The 27180-nt window shown below is 28.6% G+C and overlaps 1 protein-coding gene across 1 annotated transcript in view; it reads right to left on the bottom strand.

The window, feature by feature from the left end:
• LOC129959798 (kinesin-like protein KIF19) overlaps positions 1 to 27180 on the bottom strand; it is a 101669-nt gene that overhangs the window by 42857 nt on the left and 31632 nt on the right. Inside the window, exon 3 of the mRNA XM_056072693.1 lies at positions 19367 to 19480. Coding sequence (XP_055928668.1) covers positions 19367 to 19480 — 114 coding nt within the window. The remainder of the gene's footprint in view (positions 1 to 19366; positions 19481 to 27180) is intronic.

Raw genomic sequence — 27180 nt, 5'->3', positions numbered from 1 at the left:
TCGAATATATTCTAAAAGCTTAAAAAAAAAACTGTTGACTTTCTATTGAGTTGCAAATTTTAGCCATCATCGAAAATTCCCTAAATTGTTTATTAAAAAAATGTTTTGACTCACTATTGAGTTGCAAATCTTAGCCATCTTCAAAAATTCCCCATATTGTTTATTAAACTTCTCAGAATATGCGTGTGATGATCTTTTGAATGAAATAGTATCATCGTTATCTATCTACTTTTATCTCAACTTAAAAAAAACAACGCTTCTTTAACGCATCGTGGCTTTGATCTTTTCAGTTTATTAATTAAATTTATGATAAATTTTTATCTTTCTTAGTTCCATCAAAGCCCTTTTTAATTGGAAATGTCTTTCTTAATAAAAATTTAATTCTTTTATTCTTTTTCATGCCTTAAACAAGATATTTTATATCAATTCAAAATTAAATTTATATAGGGGAAGAATCGGAGAAAATTTGAAAATTTGTCTCTGTTGCCAGTTGTTTATTCATTCAAAAACAGTAAAAAAGTAACACATAGAATTTTCTATTTTACGTTGATTCTCAGTTTTAAATATCAAGATCAATAAAAGATAATGATTTCATTTATTGCAAAATATTAGAAGAAAAGAACTGTGTCCATTAAAAATCGCACTGACATTTTTAAAGCTCGACATAGACAAATTTCCAATCTCGTTGTGATAGCGCTAGTTTCCTTTTTTTTGTTCAAACATTCTTTTATAAGTGTTCTATAAGTTTATCAGAAATTTGGGCTTCAAAGAAAATTCATAAAGACATGAAACATTGAAAATAAAATGCAGCTACAAATTTCCTACAGTCAAAGGAAATATAATTCCTTAACATTCACTAAAAATTAAACTGTATTTCGAATGTGATTTAAATTTAAATTTGAATTGAATATTGATAAAGTTTTAATTTAATTACAGTGTCAAGAGAAAGGAAATTTCTACACATTAATAAAAGTTAAAATACATAACAAATCTGATAAAAATTTAAATTTGATTAGAATATAAATAAAATTTAAGGTTGAATACGGTACAGAAGAAGTTTAATTTTGAATAGAATATCAAAGGAAATAAATTCCTACACATTAGTAAAAATTGAAGTATATTATAAATATGATAAAAATGTACATTTGATTAAAATATTGATAAAGTTTAAATTGATTTTGATTAGTAAAGGTGAAAATTCCATCACATTCACTAAAAATGTAAAATATTATAACAAATGTGATTTAAATTTGAATATTGATAAAATTTTAATTTAGAATATCAATGGAAAGAAAATATCTACACGTTAATAAAAAATTAAATTACATAGCAAATATGATAAGAATTTAAATTTGATTAGAATATCAATATTTAAGTTTGAATAAGATAAAGAAGAAATTTAAATTTGATTAGAATGTCAATAAAATTTGTTTAATTAAAATATAGAAGAAATTTAAAATTGATTAGAATATTAAAAGAAAGAAATTCTTATACATAACTAAAAAGTAAATTATATTATAAATAACTAAAAATTTAAATTTGATTTAAATATTAATAAAGTTTAAATTGATTTTAGATTATCAAAGAAAAAAAATTCTTTCATATTGATTAAAAATGAAAAAAATATTACGAATGTGATTAAAATTGAATGAGTAGAATATTTCTATTAGAACTTCACGCTTTTTAAGTTCTAGTTTTGACAAGCATATTTTAGATTTAAAAAAATCTGTACTTTAGATTGCCGCAATCATTTGATTAAAATGTTCAAATCATAAAATGTATCGGAAATTCATCATAGAAATAGAAAAATGCAGACATAATTTTGTTATTAAGAAGTTATTTCAATACGATTTTTACAGTCAAAAAACTGTTTTTCTGAAAAAAAAAATTAATGAATATACCAATTATTTCCCTAATAAAGTTAATTAGAATAATGAAGCAAAAATATTAAATATGAAAAGTGAAGGCATTAATAAAATGAAGCACGTTCTGTGTACAATTTGAGATTAACTATTAATTGCTTCGTTATTTTTCTATTAAAATTTTCCTATAAATATTAATATTTATAGGAAGCATGCTATATATATGAGCTAAAAATTCAGGCTTTAAAATCGTTATTCATTAAGATTTGCAACCATCTTATCAAAAATGTTATTATAGAAATACATTTCGTGACAAGTAAGATGGGAGGAGATTGAAGCAGTCACAAAAATTCATGAATGTCAGAAGTCATGAATATTTGAATGGAATAAGTTTTCTAGAAAACTACTGACATAGAAACGATGAAAACATGCATCCTCCGATGACAAAAAGTGAAGTGAAATTCGAGGAAATTGCGTTTCGCTCGAAAATGAGCTGTACAAATTATTAAAAAAAAAAAAAGTGAAATAAAAATTATTGCTTATTTTGTGGGTTTTAATTTTTAGATAAATAAAAAGATTTTGACATGCAAAAAGCAAATGAAAAAATTAAAATTTGATTTGCAGAAATAATAAAATAAGTCAGAATTCACGCAAACCAGAGTTTTCGCACTATATTTGGGGATATCACGTACAATGCGGAAGAAGGTATTTATTCTCTTAGATTTGCAACCTATCGACTATTATTTTCACATTTTTAACCATAAAAATTGAAATAAAAATGAAAAAAGGCATAATTTTTGTTGTATACTCTGTTGTTAGTACCTTCTATAATTACATGTATATACATTTATATTCAATTTTTATAATCAATTTGAATGATATAATGTAAAAAAGTTTTAATCCAATATACGACATGTCAAGCAAAATAGCAAACACTTGTAAATCGAGATGATCAAGTATACAACCAATAATGATTTTTTTTAAAAAAAATTGAGAGTTTTATTCAAATTAAGAAATATTTTACTGAAAACTGAGAAAAGAAATATGATTTAATTATCTTTTGCTATGCAGTTGGAACAATATCAAGAAAAATTTTCAAACCATTTTCATCATTCAGAACACAAACGTGGACCAGTTCCACATGAAAAGTAATACAAAAAAAAATCTTTTTCTCTTGAATGTCTTTTGACTCAAGTTTTTTTTTTTTTCGGTGAAATTAAAGATGCCACTTTCTAAGAGAATTTTAGCTTATGAATTTACCAAATCCTAAGAGGGTTAAGTTTGACAATAAACAATACGTAAAAATGCGAAGATATGTAATATATATTTGAAAATATATAAAAATAGTTCCCTAAATTTGTTTTATAAACTGTTAAATAAACAATGATTTTTACTTTATAGATTTATTTTTATTAGAGATTAGAAGCAGTAATTTAAACAAAAGATAATTGAAAGGGCTAATGTTGAATAAAGCACTATGAAGCAAAAATCTTTCTAAGGTTAATATGTGTAACCGTATTTGTAGATTTACTATTCAAATAACTTATGAGTAGAGATAATTTTTAACATTCATTCAGTAATTATTATAGTTCTTTATATTACATTAAGTATGAAGTTATTTTCTATTGGAGTTAAATATACTTATGAAACAGCTTTTGATGTTTACAATGAGAGTTTTACGCGATTCACTGATTGTCAGAGATTTGCAATGACATTCAAAAGTTCCTAAGAAACTTTATTAAATTTTAAAATATTAAGAAAATAGTCTCTTAAATTTGAATTGGTTAGTCCAAAAATGTATGAGATGTATATGACTGTGTGGAGCTCATTTTGATTTTTCGGACATCAAAATACGTCATTTAAAAATCATTCAATTTTGGAATTAATAAACTCGAAAATATCGACTTATATTTCGCAAATAATTATTCGGACACTATTTATTTTGCGGAAATAATTGTCTTTAATCCCTCTACAGGAATTAGAATTTTGATTAAAAAGAGTTCTATACAAGATCAAATCATCATTTATGTAATTTTTCCCTTAAAAGAAATTTAAAAAATATTGAGTAATAAAGCAAAATAATTCAAATATATACAAAGTGAATCAGATTTCCAGATTTCAATTTTTCAAATAAAAACTTTGAACTTCGTCAAATGGTGAAGAGAATCTAGTATACATCATGGACTTTTATCTGTCGATTTAATGGGTTAACCAGCGGCAGTAATCTCCTCAAAATTTTCTCGCATAATCTCTAATAAACTTGTCATTGCCAGACATCGGCTGGCGTCCTGGCCTAGGGGTAGCGCGTCTTCCCCGAGATCTGGGTGTCCCGGTTCGGGCATGATTGTTCTTCATCTGTGTTCTATCTGCGAGGTGTGTGAATGTGCCCCCCCTCCCTGTAAAAAGGGGTTGTGCAAGCGAATGTGTGAGTTTCATCTTCATATGAGTTAGAAGTCAGACTTCTGCTCTCGGGTGCTCAGGGGTCTTTACCCTCAGAAGCTACTGCATACCCCTTCCGTGGTAACGCGGACACGACATCATCATCATTGCCAGTACATGCCTTACATGGATTGTCAAGCAGTACGAAATATTAACTTTTGGCGTGAATGCAGTCTTTTTATTGAATTTATCGTATCATCCATGGCGATTTTTTTGGCAATTAATCCCTGACATATGTTAATAGCATCCAAAAGCCGAATTTGTGTTTTAGACAAATTTTTTCAACTGATTGAAAGAAATAATCGATACAAAATTGCATTTGTAGTCACAAATTCCCATACCAAATTTGATAGATTTAAAACATTGCGTTTTTGAATTATCTCGTTTATATATTTCTTAAAAGTACAAACCGACAGACAGCCAACTCGTAAATGGATTTAGTTCAAAATTTGGCAAATGTCTGCCCTATAGATGTTTAATCTGTGCGCCGAATTTTATCTATCTAGTTCTTTCCATTTTGTAATTATTGTGTTAATGTATACTCGAACAGCCGGACAGACAAACTTCTTCTGATCAGATTTTACTCAAAATTTGATAGAAATCTGCAAATCTGGTGTAAAGACCGTATATCAAATTTTAACCTTCTACTTCAAAGCGTTTTTCAGTTATCTTTGTCACAGACAGACAGATGGAGGGACGGACGTCTTCCAAAAATATTCTTCCAAAATCTCGAATTCGATTTTTTTAAATTATTACTATACTTTCTCTATATTACATATACGAGAAAATAAAAAAAATGATACGGGTATTAGATACTGTTTTGATATTTAGACCGCCTTTGTTTATTCACCTCATCGTATTTTCGAGGTATCGAACTTACCCTATTTAAGTAAACAAACAATCTGCTTTTCGACTGAATTTTCCCAAACTTTACACTAATCTATAATTTTAGTTACAGTACAAATGCTGAATTTCCTCCATTTTAGATTACCGTTTTTTTTAGTATCGTCCACAAATGCTCATGGATAGACAGAAAGAATTATTTTCTATTATCGGATATTAAAAATCGATATAAATCTACAATTTTGTTATAAAAATATCATACCAAATTTCATTTTCTTGTCTCGGGCGATTTTTAAGCTAAACAAATCTACAAACAGACAAATATAATTCTAAGAAAAGTTCTAGAGTTTCAATAAGACCTGAGAAACTGTAAATCAACGTCTGCTAAATCTTTTAACAATAAAAACACTTTTTTTTATATTTTTTATATGAGTTAAAAGAATTAAGGTGTACGTACACACTAGAAGATATTTTTTAAATTTCAACTTTAAAAATCCAGTTTTTTTACAGTAGGTTATTAATATATGTTTAAACTCATTTTAGTGAGAAAAAATCATATTACACTAATTATTAATTAATTAATTAATATGTAATGACCTAATTAGCCTATTTTTTGAAACATGATATCTTAAATTCTAATTTGTACAGACACACAATTCTAGTTGGAAATTTTGCCTAATATTAGTCTTCATATTGTCTGCTTCACTCAAGTTATAAAAATATATAGTTTTTTTTAAACAATTTTTTTCCTCAACGATGAATAGAAAAAGCGAGATTTTTTCTGTAATTTTAACTTTTAAATAGCTATTAAAAATTTATTTCTATAAATATAACTTTGATTGTGGCACAAAACATCCGCTATTTCATACAGATTATTTTGATATACAAATAACTGTATTTGGTTCATTTCTTGTTGCGTTATGATTGTTTGAATGAAGCAACATAGTGGAAAAATATCATTCTTCATAAAATGAGTTTGAAAAACACCGTAACTAGAGTTTTTAATGAAAGCACCTCAAGAAAAATAATTATAACTCGAGACATATTTCGAATATTGACAACATCTTGGTATCGTTTGAAAGCTACAGGATCAGAGAAAAATGTTAAACAATAAAAAAATATTCTATATTTTGAACGATTTTCGAAGTCTCAAGTGTGTACATGTACCTTAAGAAAATATAATCAAATATTTCAAAAAGTTTCTTTTTAAAGAAAAAAAACAAACAGTGTAATTGAATTTGCTTATTTTCCTACAATTTTTCTCGAAATCACCATCTCATGCTATAATTTAACATATATTTAAATCATATCTTTTAATTATCCAGCTTAATATCTTTTTCTACAAATAAAAAGACATTATACTGGTAGCTACCATTTAAATAAGATATCAAAATCATGGCATCAACAAAAATACATAGTAACCCCCCCACCCTCTCAAAAAAATAATGAAGAAATAATTCATTGTCACGCGCAACCTTCAAATGCGACATAAAGGATTACGAAACTGTTTTGTGAGACAAATTATTGGCATGCATCCCTTTCATTACACATTTAAACCCAATCTTCGACACACATGACAGAGCGTGTGAAATCCTGGGTGTGGTGTACCAGCGCACGTCATGGAAACGTACAAAATATTTATCCGATTCCTTTTTTTACTCTTTCACCGGGACAATAACAACTGTTCTATCGATCAGCAACGACGCAGAGATGTGCGACGAGTTCAAAGTTAGGAATGAAAATCGAGTTCATTGAAACCCGCAATTCCTTTTATTGATAAATGGTTTGAGTTCCGAAAGATGGTTACCTTTTATTTTCGGGCTTAACTTAATAGAAGACGTAGGAGGGCTTGCGATTAGTGAACCTTTGGAGAAAATATATCGTTTCTTGAGTTGAATATACTGCGATGTGATTGGTGGAGGAAATTGGATTTGAAATGCGTGCAGAACGTCATGGAAAGGCTCTTCCGGTCAGTAACTAGTTATGGATTTTCATAGCGAATTACTTTTTCCTTAAGGTAGAAAGCACTAGACTACTACATAGAGTAGAGACAGAGACTTATGTAGCGTGGTTTGGTACTATATGCTGTACTAATGCTATAATATACCGTTTAGAAATAGCTCTGAAACTATTCGGCATTGAACTAGTCATTTCGAACCATTTTTCGATTTGAATTATCATGACCATTGACGATGAACCTTCATGACATGCAGTGATCACTGATGTTTATCCGATTTTACAGGGTGATACAGAATTTAGTAAAGGTACTTTATCTTGAAGGTAGAAAGCATAAGTATCCGAATACTACGTAGAGTAGAGACAGAGACTTATGTTGCGTAATTTGGTACTGTATGTTATACCAATGTTATAATATGCCATTTAGAAATAGCTCTGAAACTATTCGGCATTGAACTAGTCATTTCGAAACATTTTTCGATTTGAATTATTATGATCATTGACGATGAAACTCCATAACATGTAGTGATCACTGATGTTTATCCGATTTTACAGGATGATACAAAATTTAGTAAAGGTACTTTTTTCTGAAGATAGAAAGCACGAGTATCCAAATACTGCGTAGAGTAGAGACAGAGACTTATGTAGCGTGGTTTGGTTCCCTACTTAATGCTACAACATATCGTTTGGAAATAACACTGAAATTATTCAGCACTGAGCTTGTAATTTCGAACTATTTTCGATTTTAATCATCATGACCATTGACCATGAACATTTATTACAAGTTGGGATCACTGACGTTTATCCGATTTTATAGGGAGATATAAAATTTAGTAAAAGTAATGGTGGATTTTGGCATTTTTTTTGCGCTGTGCAAGATATATTTAATGAACCAGCCAATGCATGTCCACTTCTCAGTAGTCGTAACCTGTTACACATGTTCTTTGCGTTCTATCGGAATTTTAAATATCTAGTATAGTGGCATAGCAAAAGTAGTCGACGCCTGGGACATTCAAGATTTTTTTGCTCCCTCCCAATCGTAATTAATAGTTTAGCAAGTGTAAATATAATGCCCAAAACATAACACACACACACACACACACACACACACACACACACACACACACACACACACACACACACACACACACACACACACACACACACACACACACACACACACACACACACACACACACACACACACACACACACATATATATATATATTGCTCCTTTATGATATTTTACTTTAAAAAAGGATATTAAAGGAAGAAATTTGCTCCTTCATGATATTAAAAGGATTACTTGTTTTGTCTCAATGAATGTCTCCCAAAACTGTCTCAATGCGTCGACAGGGCCCTTGCCCCTGGGCATTATGCCATTGGTCTAATACTCAAATCCAACTATTGAATTGGAAATAGTCTCCTCCTTATCAGGTTGCCGCTTCCGGTCATACATTCAAATATGATTTTGGTTTTCATGTTTCTCCTCTTCTAATTTGGTTCACAATGGTCTCAATGTAAAGTCTCATTTTGGGGCAGAATGTCTTTCTTCTGGTGTGTCGAGGAAGCCCGAAGATGGCCGGCACATGTGTTATCCTTGTCGTCTAACTACGGTTCAAAAGTACAGCATCCGTCCCAAAATAACCCTCATATTATTTTCGAATATAATGTAAATAAAGTTAAACTAAACTAATATTCTTCTTATTTCCAGTGATTCAGGAAATTTAAAGTGCGCCTGGGGCAGGTGTTATATTTCCGCCACTAGTTCATATTTTATTTCAGAAACTATTTTTTTTTATCTCCATGGTGCCGGAAAATCATCTTTATCTCTCCATACTATCACTACTGTTTTCTTTCACACATTTTTTCACCTACAACAATTAAAGTATTTTAATCATCAAACGATTCAAGACTTTGACTTTACATGCTCAACTTCAACTTTCAAAATTAGAATTCTACCATTAGAATATTACCATTAGAATTTTTGGCAGCATGTTTGTTAGTTAAATCTTAGATACGTGAACATAGTTATTCAAAAAAAAAAAAAAAACCCAGAAAACTAAAATGAAAAGCGCCATGCGGCCTCTTGGCATGAAAATAGTACATTAGCGTAAAATTATGGATCAGATTAATCTGTGGAGTCAAAAATTTTTCTCCAAGGACAACAATGCACACATTTTGCATTATCTTTTTTATTTATATACGTTTATTTCATATATAGACAAAAAGCTCTTGTGTACATTGAAGAAGAGACATTAAACCAACAAATCAATGCATCTTTCTGACCTAATTTTGAAAACAGTATTATTCGAGTTCGTTTGTTGACTAAATGAAGTGTTAGGGTAAAGATTTTCGATTATTTTGACTCAAAATAATGAAACTGGAGCAAGTTACTTCAAAAAGAAAATCGAGAATTCCTGCTTTAAGAGGAATATAGAAAGATACGTATTTTTCTGGGATGATAATGCATTAACCTCGAAACTGATATTTATGCAAGGTCGTCTGGGGCTCTATTTTCGAGATGCACGCGAACTTAGTCCCATGGTTGCGCGGAATATTTTATGAGATTTGTTCGTTTTACTCGAGATGCGTTCCGTTTCTCTTTTTGAATTGAAGATGAAAATGCTTTGTTTTAGGATAAATCTTATTTAGAAGATACTAATTATAAACAAAATACTACATAAATTTGTAATTTGGAAACTTTTCAAGTAGCCATTTGAATTCGAGTGGATTAACTGTAAAATTCGTTGTACATGATGGCGTTGTCGTGTCCGCGTTACCACGGAAAGTGGGTGCAGTAGCTTCTGAGGGTAAAGGCCCCTGAGCACCCGAGGGCAGAAGTCTGACTTCTAGCTCATATGAAGATGAAACTCGCACATTCGCTTGCACAACCCCTTTTTACGGGGGGGGGGCACATTCACACACCTCACAGATAGAACACAGATGAAGAACAATCATGCCCGAGCCGGTATTCGAACCCGGGACCCCCCAGATCACGTGGAAGATGCGCTACCCCTATGTAAGGACGCCGGCATTCGTTGTACATGATATACCTTTTAAAGTAATTTTTAAATTGACTGATAAAATAAAGAAATATCTAACTGAGTAGACTTGTTTGTATCTGACAGCAATTGCTAAATAACTATTAGAAATAACCTGTCTTAGCATTCGATTATCAGAAATTATGCAAGGGAAAATAATGCTTTTTTATTATAAAATGAAATAATACCTGTTTGCGAAATGGATGATTTTAATGAAAGTATTATTGAATTGCAAAGAAAAAGTACAAGTAAAGCAGCTACACAAAATTCGTTTAAAATTCTTCATATCAATGAGGTGAAGCTTCGTCTTGAAAAGCAATTTTTCAGAAAATGTTTCCAAGAAGTCTAAATAAAGTCAGATCACACTTCAAATGTAATTATTTTATATTTTACATTTATGTATATCATCACTAAACTCATTTTACTCAATTAACAAAACATTTACCAGTATAAGCATACAATGAGTTTGAATCAAAATAATTTTTAAATTTATACATTATTTTCAGTAAAAGGAAATTCTTTTATATCTGCCAAATCAGAATTTGAAAATTTTTTAAATCACCTAATTGAAATTTTTTAGCTTATTTGTATGATTTAAAGCTTATATTTATTTATGTAAATATTTAATTGCAACAAAGATTTAGAATTTCAAATTTTGTTACGTAATAGTCTATTTTAGAACCAAAAAGAAACTTGCCATTAAACTAGCAAAAATTTTTCTATTAATTTTATTCCTATAATATTTTATTCATTCATTTATAATTTCATTCCTATAAATTTTTATATTAACTATTCTCTAAGCAAATTTGAAATGTTCACTATCTGGGAGCAAATTTCTTTTGCTTTCCAATTAATTTAATCATTAATGGTTTTCAAAAACGTATGTCTCCTAAAAAGAAATCCATGGAACTTTTTTTATTTATTCAGATCACAATGACAAAAATAGAAATTTGATGCTTGCTCATGATATTCTGACTTAGAATTTGAGAGAATTTTGGGAATGATTGACTTTATTTCAAAAGCGTTCTGAATAAAAATTATTGTCTTCTTCTTATAAAATTTACAGCTTTCTGCTTCATCACAAACTCCTTATGGAAGCTGTGAGCCCTTAAAAATAACTTCAACATCCATAAACGCCCTTAAAAGTAACCCATGAAAAACTTACTCAAATTTCGTATCCGAAAGTCTCAAGATCGAGTTGTCAAGAAAAAATGAATGATTTCTGATCACATTTTTATTTAGAAACTATACAAAATTCAAAAGGAAGTCAGATTAACGATCTAGATGTTGTACTCTCAAAATATATATTGCTGTTCATGATGCTAAATATAGAAATTTCAATTTATTCTCTCTAAATTTTATACAATATTTCACGGTTTCAGTATTTCAAAGTCATGGTTGTTAATAAGAGTAAAATTCAAGGTTATCTGAATCTGTTTAAGAGAACCTGAAAGACATCCTATATTTCTTATTAAAGCATAAAATTCTCAGTTTAGAATATTAAAACAAATATGCCAAATACAAATTTGTTGTAATTTTTATTGTTATATTTTGTGCAGAAGTAATTTTAAAATGAGATTAGAATTTTGATTCTAAGCTAACGAAATCATAAGCTAAAACATTTAAAGATCTGTAAAGAAAAATGTTGTAAAATGAAAAAAAAAAGTAAATTTTGATTTTAAAATTTATTTATTATTTATCAAAATTATATTATTATTATTATTATTATATATTATTATGTATTATTATCATAATGTTATTATTGTGTATTATTTTTATCACAGTAATATTATGTATCATTATTATTATATTATTATTATTTATAAAAATTATTATTATATTTATTTGTTTTCATTTCAAACTATATTTATTATTCATTCGAAAATATTTGTTTAAAAAATCAATTTTCCCTTTTTAAACAAAATTTCGAAAAAATAAAAGTTAGATATTTGTCAAAAAAAAAAAGAAAAAAAAAACGAATTATATACGATTATATACGATTTAAATGTAAACTATTTTTAAAGCAAACATGAAATCCAATAGCAGCACAAAAATCTAAATAGTACTGTGGCCCTTCAGATCTTTAACAGCAGAATATCTCGCATGAAATATTATACAAAACCTTTTTTATTGTTGAGTTGATAGCTCTAAGCCACAGTATAATCTCTGGTGGGAATGAGAAGAAATATTTTATGAAATAACTATTTTACAAGATATATAACTATTCAGAGGCAGATCTCCAACTAGGCTAATGAAATGAAGACGTTTTATGCAGGCCAGTGAAATATTATTAATTTCTATAAATTATAAAATGTTAGGATTAAAATGCATATTTCCATTGAATTATTAAAATTATTATTAAATATATTAAAGTATAATTAGTTACTAATTTCTCCAGTAAAATAATAATGATTAATTTTAAATTTGTTTGGAGCTTATTTATCTTTATAATCCATCATAATAATTGAAACCCTTTATTAGTAAATAAAAAATCATTCTAACAACTACTTTTTTTAAATTTTTTACTTTAATCATTTTTTCAAGATATACTTATTAAAAAGTAAACAAATAAAAAAATTATTTCTACTGAAAAATTGAATTTAAATAAATCATCCACACTTTGATTAAATGTTGAAACATAAAAAACTAAATCAGTTATTAAAATCGGTTATTAAAAGAATGGCCTCAAAATGTGTTCTGTCTAGGGTTGAAAGTTCCCTTAAACTGCCACTGAGAGCATTACAAATTTGTCTCGCCTATTTTAAACTATAAAGTTGATGATACTGATTGTTTTGGCTTGCCTGTGTTTTACAGCACATTAGCCTATTTGCAGACTAGACTGTGCCAAATGCATATTTATTCTTTAAATTTTATTTGCAAAAAGAGAAAATCTCGAGCGTTCAGTGGAATATTAAAGCACAGTGGAATCAAAGTATTTTCAAATTGATAGAGAAGGCATGGCACGTTTAATCAATGGAATAAAAAAAATATCGATGGATTTTTAAAATGCAAAAAAATAAATATGTGTGTTTTACCAAGAAACTTTGGAATAATCACTGATTTTATTTGAAATTTTGAAGAATTGAGATATAAAATCAAGATTTTAGTGGGAATATCTTGAGCTGTCGTCGCATTATTATAATGTGCATGCATACACATTTGGTACACCAAATAATTGATACCTCTGTATGTAAATCTCGTATGTCTGATTAACAGAGAGTTAAAATCGTGTAAAGTTTTCGATTATCCATAGAAAGCAATCCCCGTTATTCATTTTGTTGTAAAGTTATTCATTTTATTGTAAAGAGTTAATTTGATTTTACAGATTACATTGAATTTGATAATTCAAGCCAAGATTAGCCTTTATATGTTCTATCAGACTACAGAATGGGATGAATGCATTTAAAAAATAACAGAATATTTATTTTCTCTTATTTTTATGTGATATGGAAATCAGCAAAATTTCGGAACGGAGGGGAGTTAATAATAAAATTTCTGTAACTTCACAAACAAGCAAATGACTATGTTATTGAATTAAAACCTATAAGTTTTAATCAGACACTTTTATTTTTACGAAGATTTCATATTGAAAACAATGATCTTGTTTTGGTTCATAAACTGCTTCGTTCACTGTCCAAGGAATATATTGAAATGATGGATAGGGTGACCTTGTATAAAATGGTTTAATAGCAATGTCGCTCGCACGGCTCTCTTTAACTCATGCTTGGTATATTTTTATAACCCATCAATAATTTTCAAAACCAGTTTCTTTCGCAAGATAAGTTTTTATTTGATAAAGGAAAGCTAGAGGCGCTTTTTGGTTAGCTTAATTTGTATACAGTTCCTGGAATTAATAACTACCTCTTTATATTTCTAGCTATTTTAGAAGAACATCGAAGCTCCAAAAAAAGTTATTTCAATATCGGAAACAAACTAAGAGGAAAAGAATAGTGAAATTGTCAAAGAAAATGTGGTTGCTTTATTATTAAATTAATGTTTAAATAACAATTTTTTATTACAGTTTAAATTGGGAAATCGTAAATATTTTTTGTATTTTATTTTCTTGTGGATATTTTCGTACAAAAAATATGTCGGAGATGCCAGAATTGCAAAATAAATAATAAAATTTAAAGCCAAAATGCCTTGTAAGTAAAAACAAAAACAAATTATAGCAATTATTCAAAAAAAAGATATGGCATCATTCCGAATCACTGTTGCTTACAAAATTTGCAAGAATCTAGGAGAAGAGATCGCAGTGATGTTTTTGCAATTCCAATATTGTTCCAAGCAATACCATTTGGAAAATGATGTGGACATTACGAAGACTAAGTTTAAATAAATTCTAGCAGAAAGACAAGATTTTGATTATTTCTTTTTACAGCGCCTTATAAAATCCAATATTTTCTCTATACAAAACGGTATTCAGTGTAAATGATTTGATCAATCTTTTGAAAAAAATTTAAAAAATAAAACTTCCAATTGGCTTTTGTGGCAGGCCAAATTTTTTAAAAACAAATTTCCCATCAAAAATGTTTCTAATGGCATGTAAGAAACAAATTTTTATTGATTTGTCGAATTATATTTCTATGAAGATATTTGAAGACACGCTTGTAACAATTTTTCATGATGTATACAATACCGATATGCAATGACAATAAAATTTATTACACACCTTTATTCAGACACAATTCAGAAAATTTATTACACATTTATTTATTCAGAGAATTTTTTTGAAATCCCTGATTATAAAGCAGACAAAGCTATTAGTTCAGAATGTAGAATGAAAATGAAAATTTAAACAAAATTTCAATAGAGCAAAATGAAAGAAAAAAAAATCATTTCTATTTCTTTTGTTCATTGATTTGGGATCTTTCATCCTTATTAAGAAGATTGATTTCTCATTAATTAATATTAAAATATTGTTTTGAACACTACATTAACATCATTGCAATGTTATTGTTGCAAGGCCGAATTAAGCCCTCTAGATAATGCACTGAGATAATGCAAATCTGGAGGACACACTTTCTCATTTTCTAACTTCTTACACCAGTTTTTTTATTAATGATCTTAATTATTTGAAAGAAGTTTTATGTTGCAAATTTTGATAAATTGACATAACTTTTAATTAGGGGTCCTTTCGATAGAGTTCACTATAGTATTTCAAATGAAAAGATTAAATTAAAAAAAAGTCAAAATTTTATGAGTATAGTATTTTATAAGTATGTTATAATTACAAAATCAGACATTTTTTTAAACATATAAAGCAAAATCTTTTTAAAGTTTTTTAATAACAAAATCTAAAGCTATTAAAAGATAATTAATTAGAAATATTGAAATAATGTTTTAGCATTTGATCGATACTTAATTTGAATTTGAATCAGTTCGTGTACATGGTCCTGCAAATTAAATGAAAATGTAAATTTAATAGATTAAAAAATTATCATAAAAGAATAAATTAAAATTTTAGGAGTGGTTCCCTAGGCAGTTGTCTATTTTCAATATATGATAATCCGGCTCTGCATTGTTATACTGCCCAGGTAATCGAAAACATGTTCCTTACTTATTCGGTAACCTTTCAATCCCATTTTGAAGTCCCAACATAATATTATTTTACTTTTAAGATAAAATGACATGAAACTAATTGAATCCAACCTACATTTTTCAGTCACTGTGCATTTACTTTTGTTCAATGCTAGTAATATTTTTAAATGCACATATTATAAATTATTTTTATGAGGGCAACTATGAACTAAATGTCCATTACTCATTCCAAATAGTCTCTCTGTCTCTTCTTATATTTAAAGAAGATAACTAACTTGGGTTTTATACCATCAAAAAAAAAAAAGATAAAGATAAAGATAAATTAATAGACTTAAATAGTGTTTAGAAAATGTTTAACATCGAAAGAGGTTAATTATACTGTGGGACAAAAGCTTAAATTTTTTATGGCATTTCGTGATTCCGTGACACAAGTGGAGAGTTAAAAATGTCAGGGACAATGCCATTGGTCAATGACTTACCACTCTCATCCTTGCCCCGCCTTCTTTTCTTAGAAGAGACGGATGTTTATACTTCTAACCTTGAATAAAATGTAGAACATTTCTCTAGACCTTTGTGGAAGCTTCTTAATCATGTCGCTTAGGAAGTTAAATGATTGCAGACATCCTAAGCTAATTTTAATGATTTATAACTAAATTTAAGAATATTTCAAAAAATGAATTTTTTTTATTTAAGCAGCAATATTTCATTGTGAATTAATTTTTTCCCGACTTTATGATATTTTATGACTATTCAGTAATTAAAAACTATGTATCTTCTTAAACCATATTTATAGAAACGTTTTTTTGCAAAAAAAAAAAAAAGAGTGAAAAAGAGAAAAAAGAATTACTAAATCTTCCTAAGCTAAAAAAGTAAGTAATCCCTATAATTTAAAAAAGTAATCCCTAAAAAAGTAATCCCTATAATTTAAATTAGAAAAAAATGAAGAAACAACACCAGAAGAGGACTTTTGTAACATTTCATTTAATTTGTCATATTTTATGTTTATCAAAATAGAATTTCGTAATCAAGTTTTTATCTGATAACATTAAAGAGCGCAAACATCTTAAAGTTTTTCGCATTTTGATGGCAAAATACTAGTTCAATATTTTTAGAATTTAATTCTTAATTAGTTGATTTATTTAAATATTAATCTCATACCAATAGTGGCAGATTTTTTTTTCCAAATTTCATATTCTTAATAATTATGAATAGTAACTTAAAAACTAAAAAGTAGGATAAAATCAAAAAAAGAAAAAAAAAGAACATATTTTTCTCTAAAATATATTCTCCAATAAAAATATTTTCTTTGATAAAAATCTATTTATAAAAATTATTTTTATTATGTACAATTTTATTTATATAAAACTTCTTGATTTAATTTTTTTTTTCTAAAAAATTTGAACCTTGTTTTAAAATCTGGAACAGGAATGAAAATATTACTTCTTTATTGTAACTAAATTGAATTATAACAAATTAAACTTTATTTCAATAAATTAAAATTAAATTTTTTCATAACCCCTGAAATAAAATATTTTGGGGATCGAATATATGCACTTTTATATTTTTCTCAAATAAAAATATCTTTGAAAGCCTCGTTGAGCCCAGTATTGATTACTTTCCAAAATGTAAAATTTCCCAAGTCGTAGTGATATTTTTGATATTTTCGCATAACTGTAAGTTAAGATTTTGTATCTTCTATTAAAATCATCTTTTTCATCTATTTCTCTGATTCATACAAAACACTTTTATTTGAGATGATTGAGAAACTCTATGCAATCACTTTTATATTACATCTATTAAATTCTATTAATATTTTCATGTTTTTTTCGTCTGCTGATAAAATTTGGTAATTTTTTTTAGTTCCACGATAAAACTTTGATATTCGATAAAAAAATAAAAAAAGAACGATTTTTTTAAATGCAGTTAATTTATTTCAATTTTTAATTGTTATTTCTTTAAAGAAATATTTAATTTATATTTTTATTTAACGAATATAAACTGACTTCTTGAAATTTGCATACATATATGACTCGATAGCCATAGAATATATTTTTTATTGAAGGCTTTTAAGACTTCCGGTCCTATTTATGCAATAAATGATATTTATTCAGGTTACTTATTAGGATGATGAAAGGACCTCCAACTGGCTCTTCATTTGCTGGTTTAATGCAATGCTTATAAATATATCCAAATAGTTTTATAACGAAGTAATTACTACTTTTTCACCAAAAGATTTAAAGATATAATAATATAAAAATATGCAATAACATATGCTGGAAATAATACCAAAAAGTCGTCTAAACTTCCTACCTGCTTAAATCACAGGTTAAAAGACTAAAAATTGAATTACAACAAACTTTCTTTTACTTTTGATATGCACCTTTATTTAACTCGTAACTTGTTTTCAAAAATGAAATTTTTTAATCTGTTTGTCATTAACTTCCTGTTGTGTTGGAATTTTTGAAATTTTTTTTGCTTGTGTGTTCTTGATAAAAAGATCTATTTTAATATTCTGAAAACTTAATTGTCAATTACCAGATTAATCAAATTAAATGGTTTTGCAATCATTTCATCTGCTACGAATAAAACTGAATCTCCATATCACCTGATATCTAATCTGAGAAAGAATTTATTGCAAAATTTCAAAGCATATAAAATAATGAATTATAAATTAAAGTTTAAAAAATTATTATAAAAAGTGGGAAATTGTTAAAATAAAACAATTTTTCTAATTTCGAATGCTAGAAAAATTTTGCTTTTAAAAATTTTTAATGTTTTTATTAAATTTATTTATTTATTTTCATTTATGAACTTTTTATTTTTAAAAGACCTATAAAAAGACCTATTTTAATATTCGAAAAACTGATTGTCAATTACCGGATTAATCAAATTAAATTATTTTGTAATCATTTCATCTCCTACGAATGAAACAGAATTTCCATATCACCTGATATCTAATCTGAGAAAGAATTTATTGCAAAATTTCAAAGCGTATAAAATAATGAATTAAAAATTAAAGTTAAAAAGTGGGAAATAATTAAAATAAAACAATCTTTCTAATTTCCAGTACTAGTAAAATTGTATCTTTAAAAATGTTTTAATTTAATTAATTAATTAATTTATTTATGAACTATTTATTTTTAAAAGAACCTGTAAAAAGTTCTATTTTTATATTCGAAAATCTAATTGTCTATTCCTGGATTAAACAAGTTATTTTCTAATCAATTCGTCTTTTACGAATGAAAGCGAACATTCATATCTAGTCAGAGAAAGAATTGATTGCAAAATTTTTAGCAATTAACAATTATGAATTATAAAATAATAGTAAAAAGTGGAATATAATTAAAATAAAACTTTCTAATTTTCAATACTAATAAAACTGCGTTTTGATATTTTTTTTATTTAAGTGTATTTATCTTTTCATTTATGAACTATTTATTTTAAATCATTGTTTTTTCCTTATTCTAATAATCATAAAATTTTGCAAAAAATCTGCATATATTTTAGATGCATATTATTAAGGACCATGTTTATTTATTACAGAGCAATTTATAATAACGAAGAATTACACATGAAAAAAATATCATAAATTATAAAGGGTTTTTTGTTAGTATTTTCATGAAACAAACATCAATGCTCATTTTGTAAATCTGTGGAACAATTTATGTCACATCAATTACCTGTGAGGAATTCTCGTCAAAGGCCCAGTCGAAAATGTACTTTTTCTCTTGAGCTCTTTTGGCACGGAGGATGTCAACTGGGTCTCCAGCTGTCGGGTCCTGTAGAAGCACCATCTGAAAAATTAAAACATAATTGTCTAATAAAATGTAGGAATATAAATAAGTAATTAGCATAAAATATTTCTAACATTGCTTCTTTGCTCAGTTAATGCTATAGCAAGGAAGAAAGCTTTACAGATATTTTCGTGCATGATGGGTCGTCCATCCTCACTTTACCTTGGCAAAAAAATTGATGACAGCTTTTCAATTATGTTGATATAAGTTCTCAAAACTATAAGAACTACATGAAATTTTTATTAGGTCTCAAGATGTAACGATTCTTTTAGATTTTTGGCATGGTGCAAAGCGAGAGGAGCAGTGGAGGTGGAATCAGTCAAGTGAATTCTCTCTTCAGAGAATGATCGTGGAGCGACCTTTCTAGCTGCAAGCTGACAGTTATTGTGTTGCGCTGTTATTTAATTAGTGATTTTCTACTTGCATTTAATTTGTAGGTATTAAATTAGATTGAAAAGTGTCAACCGACATCTATTTAGTTTCTCAAACATTTCTAGCTCCAAAATTGTCTTTCTTGCACCTAACTAAAATAGTAGGTTTAAGATGGACAGGAAATTAAAATCAAGAGCGACAATGGCGCCACATGGGTTTTTTTAATTACATCTGATTTTACGATTTGGATCCAGGAACATTGTATTGATATGAATCCGCACACGGAACCGCGTTGTGAGTGAATAATAGAACTTGGCGAACTTTGGCTGTTTACTTGGCGAACGTTTGGCTTCATGAAGAAAAAAATCACCAAAATTTCTTTGTTTACGAAACACTACATGAAATTTGTTCATTGGTGAGGAGATGCATAAAGAAACAAGAGCACTACTAAATTACAAAGTTGAATTCTCAGGAATCTTGCTGAATTGTGTAATTTCCCAAGTGTCCTAAAAAGAAAGACTAGAGGTTTTTCAAATGCTTCCAATAAAAGTTTCAAAAACTTCCAATATAAGAAGGCGAGATCATTAGAAGACGAGAGGTTCCACAGATCTGGATTGTATCAATCGACATCACTTTATTTTCTCAAAAACTAATTTTAAACAGCTGCTGCCACATGGGCATCTAAAATATATATCTCGTTCCCAACACAAAAGGTTATTAATTTACATAAGTACATCTGTTGCATTTTGCTACCAGTGTTTTGTGTTTTCTTATAAAATAAAGGATCTTGTTGGATTTTTCACCCTATGCCTACAGGACGGATTTTTCATAACAAAATTGAAAGCAACAGGTGTTGAAAAAAAGAAAAAAAATCATGTGAGTATTTTGTAGTAAAGAAAATCTAAGATAATCATTTAATTAAAAAAGACAATATATGTGAAAAATAGGATAACAAAATAATATACGATTATTTTATCTGTTTAAACACGGAGATTTAGAGGCGCAGAGTGAAATAAAAATCAATAGTTTTCGAACAAATAATAATAGAAGGACCTCTTTTCTAATTTGTATTTATCTAAGGGCTATGCTACTCTTTAAATTTTATATCAAGTGTTATAAATCTTTATGAAAAATAATCATTACAATAAATAACAACGTTAGAACAACAATAAAATAAAATACAGGGTAGAAAGGAAAATAAAAGTTATAATTAATGAAGTAAAATAAATATATAGTTTCAGTCTTAAAAGGAAAAAATATTTGGAAAAAAAAACGGGAACATAAAAAATTAGACATACTAGAAAAAGTTATTATCATTGTTGACAACTCAATTGACAGTAGGTAGAAAGCTAACTGGGCACACTGGGGGTTCCAAAGAATGTCTTAATATGTATTTCTACTTGTCAAATTGATACGGTAAGATCCCGATAAAATTAAACAAATTTCATTTTAAATATCGTTTTATTCACAAATAAAATAATCGTTTATTAAATATCCTTATTTCAAAAACCATCGATTAATGATACTTAAAACCAACTTCCGTTTAAATGAATCAATTGATTCTAAAATAAATATCAAATTCGGGATTATTTAACTAAATGTAATAACATATTCCTAAGCCTCATCGCATTGCCAACTTGAATTGTTAATGATTAAAATATTTCCATCCAATTCAGAATTTTCAGTTTGATACACTTTTTGATTCTACAGAAAAAGATAACCTTGCGTTAATAATGTTAAAAAGGTTATTCAGTATTCACATTTTCTTTAGTCCAAACTAGGAAACGGAGACACTTTGATTAAATTCTCAATATTTGAGCTGCAATCGGTGCATTCAATTACAAACAGAAAATAAAAGCAATGAGATTTAATTCATTCTAACCAATAAGTGTTAAATCTCTCTTTATCTTACGAGCAGTTTAAATATGAGTTACATATAAACCGTTTAGTTCAATTATTAAATAAAATATCTGTTTGCTATTTCCTGAAATAACACATATTATACTATAAATTAACTAATATTTAATAAATTAATCAATGAATGGTAGATGGATTATAGAATAAAGACAGAATTATTTCATGGATGCGTTAAGGTCAGCTTTCTTTTATAAAATGTTTTCTTAGTAAAGACTTATCTATTTCTTTTTTTATATATTTTTAACACTAAAGCACTTAAGAAATCCATTGCTCAATTTTATAATTTAAGACATTAAAACAATTAATTTAATTAGCGTAACAATATAATGAAGCCTAACCAATTATTTATTTTACTTCATGTTTGTATTTAGTACAAAAAATAGATAAACCACAAAATATAAGCGTTTTTTTTTCACTAAGTATTTTTACAAAGTTTTGTGAAATAATTGCTCTATCTGATTCATCATGGTCACACAGACCTTCAATTGATAGTCCAATTCATTCCAGATATTATCAATTATGTTCATAATCATTGAGGCCAGTACACTTTTTGTATCACCTTCAAGACCTTTTTTTTTTTTTTTTTTTTTTTTTTTTCATTATTGATCTATAGGATGCGTATGGAGAATCCATTGTCAATAGATGACTAGTAGTGGTAAATATTGAACGCGTCGAAATAAAAAATGTTGGGAAATATGTATAAAATTATTTGTACCAATCGTAGGAGTATTAACAGTAAAGATTTTTTTACACATTCTTCAGAGCTATTTTGAAGACTACCAAGCAATTTTTACATTTACTACATTATAAATCCTTCTTTTTTTGGCACATAGAAACAACATTTGATTTTTTTTTTACACTTATATAGTTCTCTGCTTTCAATTTTCAGCTGCAAAATTAATTTTTATAGATAAAGTATGTAGATGGTGAGATTTTGAACATAATTGTTAACAAGATTACGCTTGATCCAGCAGCATGCGGAGCGATCATTACATACGCAAATACAGTTTTAAGCTTTCATTTTTTATTGCGTTCAAAATTCTCTCCTTACAATATTGCTTATAAATAAATTGCAGCGATTTGAAATCATATTAAAAATTTTGTTTTCTCCTGTAATTAACTATTTTATGAAACAATGAGTTTTGCGGTTTATTAGCAATGAGTAGCAGATTTATGAATTTTGATGCCTTGCACATTATAAGGCTCTTCTTTTAATAAAGTGGCATTTTATATTTGCCTTTTAACACAATACTAATTTAATTAATATATTATTATTCATTTTCGGTATATTTTTATTTTATTAATTTTCTGAAAAATGTTTCTTTTATACTAGTCGTCACAGCTAATCAGCCGGCGTCCTGGCATAGGAGTAGCGCGTCTTCCCCATGATCTGGTCGTTCCGGGTTCGAGTCCCGGTTTGGGCATGGTTGTTCTATCTGTGAGATGTGTGAATGTGCCCTCCTACAAAAAGGGTTGTGCAAGCGAATGAGTGATGCGTGAATAGTGAAGTCGTACTCTTGGCCCAAGTTGGCTCTACGATAAAAACAAGAGGCGCTCCCCCTTAAGCTTAAATCGGCTTTCTTTGAACAGCGGGCTTGTCTGCGGCAAGTGCCATAAGAAACTACAATAACTGATCGACTAGATGGTTCGTCTGGAATATTGGTTATATTTAATTTTAGATATAACTTTATGTCATGATTTTCCAAATTCTACGACTTTAATGCCATGTTATTTTAATTGTCTCACTTAACTATCTCATGTGCATTAACTTTCCTAATGAATATCATAGTGCTATCAAAAAGTAATTACTTAATCTATCCTTTAAATTCCGCGTTATTGCAACTTCAATTGTTTAGTCATCTTCTAAACTATTCATATATTAAATAGAATCCTTCTTCTTTAGCTTTCAATAGCAGAAGAAAATCACGCAATTAAAATATTGGATGGAACAATGAAAGCAGCTTGAATTTCAGGGCAATAATTTAGTAAAATTCCCGAAATTCAGGAAAAATTTATGCAATTATTAAAAAGGTTTTATCAAAGAGATATTTTTCTTAAATTTTGAAGTGGTGCAAAATTCACTTTTATACAACAATATTTTAGAAAATTATAAAAAAGCGCCAAAATTTCATATTTTTTAATTAACATTCTAATTAATTTTTTTTAAACCAATCCGAGATGCACATTTTTTTAACCTCTAAAGTATGCATTTGTCAAGTTTGATATCTCTAAATCAAACGATCTTGCAAATCATCACACACACATGATCGCACGCACACACATTTATCTTTATTATTAGTAAAGATGATTCAAGGTCGTCTTAGACAGTCACCTTGTCTATCTAAATGGAAATCTGTCATTGATTGTAACACAATTATTGCTAATTCCCCGAGGAAGCTTCTGTCCCCTTGTTGAGGAAATCTTGTATCTTTATTGAATATTAAGGATAAAAAGAAAATGCAAACGATATTTATAATAAATTTTTGATATCTTTTTAACAAGAGAATGCTTTCGAAAAAATGATATCAAATTTAAAAGTTGGTAATTTTAAAAATAACTGCAAAACGAATTTTTTCAAAAAAAAAAACAAAAAAAAAAACATTTACACTACTTGCAGCACAGGAAGCCCGTTCCCAAGCTGATGATTAAGGGAAGAGCCTTTGTCCAGTTTCCGTGAAGCACGCGAACCGCAGAGACATCGGTGCAGAAGCGAGGTACGCTTTGCGTGCTAAGAGACATGACATTTGCCAGAGTCCTTCGCCGAAGTGTACTACGCTCTTAAAGCTGTAATTTATTGAACTCTGGTAGAGTCATGTACGTTAAATGCGGAATGTGAAATCGATGTTGACTTATCATATATTACAATGGATTTCAGAAACGTATTGACAGAGGATACTTTGACAATATAGAAATTAATGTTCAAAAAACTTCGATAACAAGCGCGAACTTTAGTATATTTTGATTAATTATATACAAAAGATAAAATTTTGAAAGATTATTTTTTAAATAAAAAAATTTAACTGCAATAAAAAAATAAAATAATTGCTCTAAATAAAATTTTTAGTGCAGTCATAAAAAAAGTGCACCCACAATCGTTTCTCTCAGAAATTTTTACTAAATATCCTTTACATATTTAAAAAACTATGGGCAATTATTCACAAACACCATGGAAAAACGACCAGTATCTCCATTGGCATTATTATTGTCAAGGCTAGTTCTATTTAAACTGTCAATATATTGTTATAAATGTGTAATATTTCTTTCCTGTGCAATTAGTTTTCATGGTTAGGAAAAGAATTGTACAGAAATTTTAATAATTGTTGAATGCATGACAAGAATGATGATCCCCTGCTTTATCAACAAAGAAAAAAAAATACCGGATATTTACCAAACCGAAAATAACCAAATATCCAATGCCTTGTCATGGGAGCTATAAAAAGTGGAGGCACACTGCCGAGTCAGTCAGTCAAGTAGAGAAAGCGAATAGTCGAATGAATTCTATCGGTGTAATATAGTAATGGCTAGTAAAGCATTTAATCCCTAAGATGATCAAAGATAATCGAAATCTATAAATTGAAAAGAATGACTTATACAAATCAAAGTAATGCGCACGTTTATCCTTTGAAATAATATGGAGAAACAGATGAATTTGGTCCACAGATGAAAGATGTGCAATTGATATGATTTAGATATACAATTACTATGTAAAAATAGGACCCCAAATTCAATCCTTTAGGTTCTTTGCAATTTTGAATTTTCTTGTTCACGGGTATACATACAGAAAAAGAAAAAAAAATCATCACAGACGTCAGAAATTCGACAGAAATTAGATTCGATATAAGAAAGGAACAGTTTTAGTACTAATAATTTTTGTTGTTAGTCAGAAGAAGGGTCCCAAAAACCGTCGTCATGGCCTAAGGGAAGCGCGCCTTCCCCGTGATCTGGACGTCCCGGGTTCGAGTCCTGTTTTGGGCATGGTTGTTCTTTATCCTGTGTTTTATCCATGAGGTGCGTGAAAGAGCACCGATGTAAAAAGGGGTTATTCAAGCGAGTGTGTGAGTATCATCTTCATATGAGTTAGAAGTCAGACTTTTGCGGTATTCAAGGGCTTTTACCTCTGAAGCTTCTACACTAAACTCGACCACTGGCTTCGTCAGCGGGCTTGCCTACTACCAGTACCACAAATAATAAAACAAAAACATTAATCCCAAAGTGATTACTTCTGCAGTTCCTTTTTCTTTAAATTATTACTTGAAGCAAGCAGTCCTGTTTCTATATTAAAATGAATAATTTTTTCCACCTTTTAAGAAAAATCATGTAAATGCAAAAGCTGGAGCTCTTTCCGTCTTACACTACTTTTTCAATTTTAATGTTATGACCACGTCTGAACTTTCATTAAACAAGGGCCTTTTTTTAAAGCAATGGCGTGCACAGGGAATCACATCGGCATCAGATTTTGTTTCGTCTTGAATTCTTGAATCTAAATGATCTAGAATGTATAGATTCATTCTAATCTGGAGTTTGAACTTTTGACGAATTCAGTGTGTCCTTTCTGAAAAATGGAAGATTAAAAAAGCAGTCTTAAATTCTTAAACTCAATTTTACCTCCTTTAACAATTACGTCATGGTATGTGCTCTGCTTGCCTCTTAACAGTTATACCTCTGAACTGAGTATGTCACATTCTAACATGGGGCCAATCGGCTGGAAGCTAGCCCAGCTAACGATTTAGACATTTTCTGCCTTTTATTTCTTCTATGATAAATAATATTGATTATCCTGCCGCATATAAACATTATGACCTATTTCCAACAAATAATTATCTTCCGTATGTTACCTTCATTTGCATTTGAAATGTTCAAAATAAACATTGAAATTCAGGAGGATAAGCAATCGCGTGCAATTGTGCCGGCATTCTTGAAAATGCCCTCAGAAAAGAGATGTGAATAGGACTATTGCCCAGTCCTTACGACTTTGTAAGGACATGTCACGGTATAAATTAATTATACTTTCCGTCCTCCAACTTAGCCATGGATTGCGAGGGTGGGGTGTTTTTTAGCTCAGTCACAGGATATAACTGCCTCGTTTTGTGTACTTGATGGAAGGTCACGCAGAGGGCCTCCTGTAGAACGACTTGGGGTCAATGACTTCTAATCGTAGGTAACGATTACTTACTTATTTCCCTGTTTTCAAAAGAGTTTTTCAGACCATGGAAGTATTTTTAATATAATGTGTTAATAAAAAATTTACTATGTTATGTGGAATAAGAAATGTGTTACTATGTTACCTGGAGTAACACGTTTTTATTTGAATCGTAAATGCTGATTCATTGAGAGTTTTACTTCTAATTATTTGTAATTATCTGCATTATCTGTGGGCATGTCTAAAAGAATCCAAGTAATAGTTGAAAATT

The sequence above is a fragment of the Argiope bruennichi genome, chromosome 2 (genome assembly GCF_947563725.1).
Source record: "Argiope bruennichi chromosome 2, qqArgBrue1.1, whole genome shotgun sequence".
Classification (NCBI taxonomy): Eukaryota; Metazoa; Arthropoda; class Arachnida; order Araneae; family Araneidae; genus Argiope; species Argiope bruennichi.
This window is presented reverse-complemented; position numbering and strand designations above follow the sequence as displayed.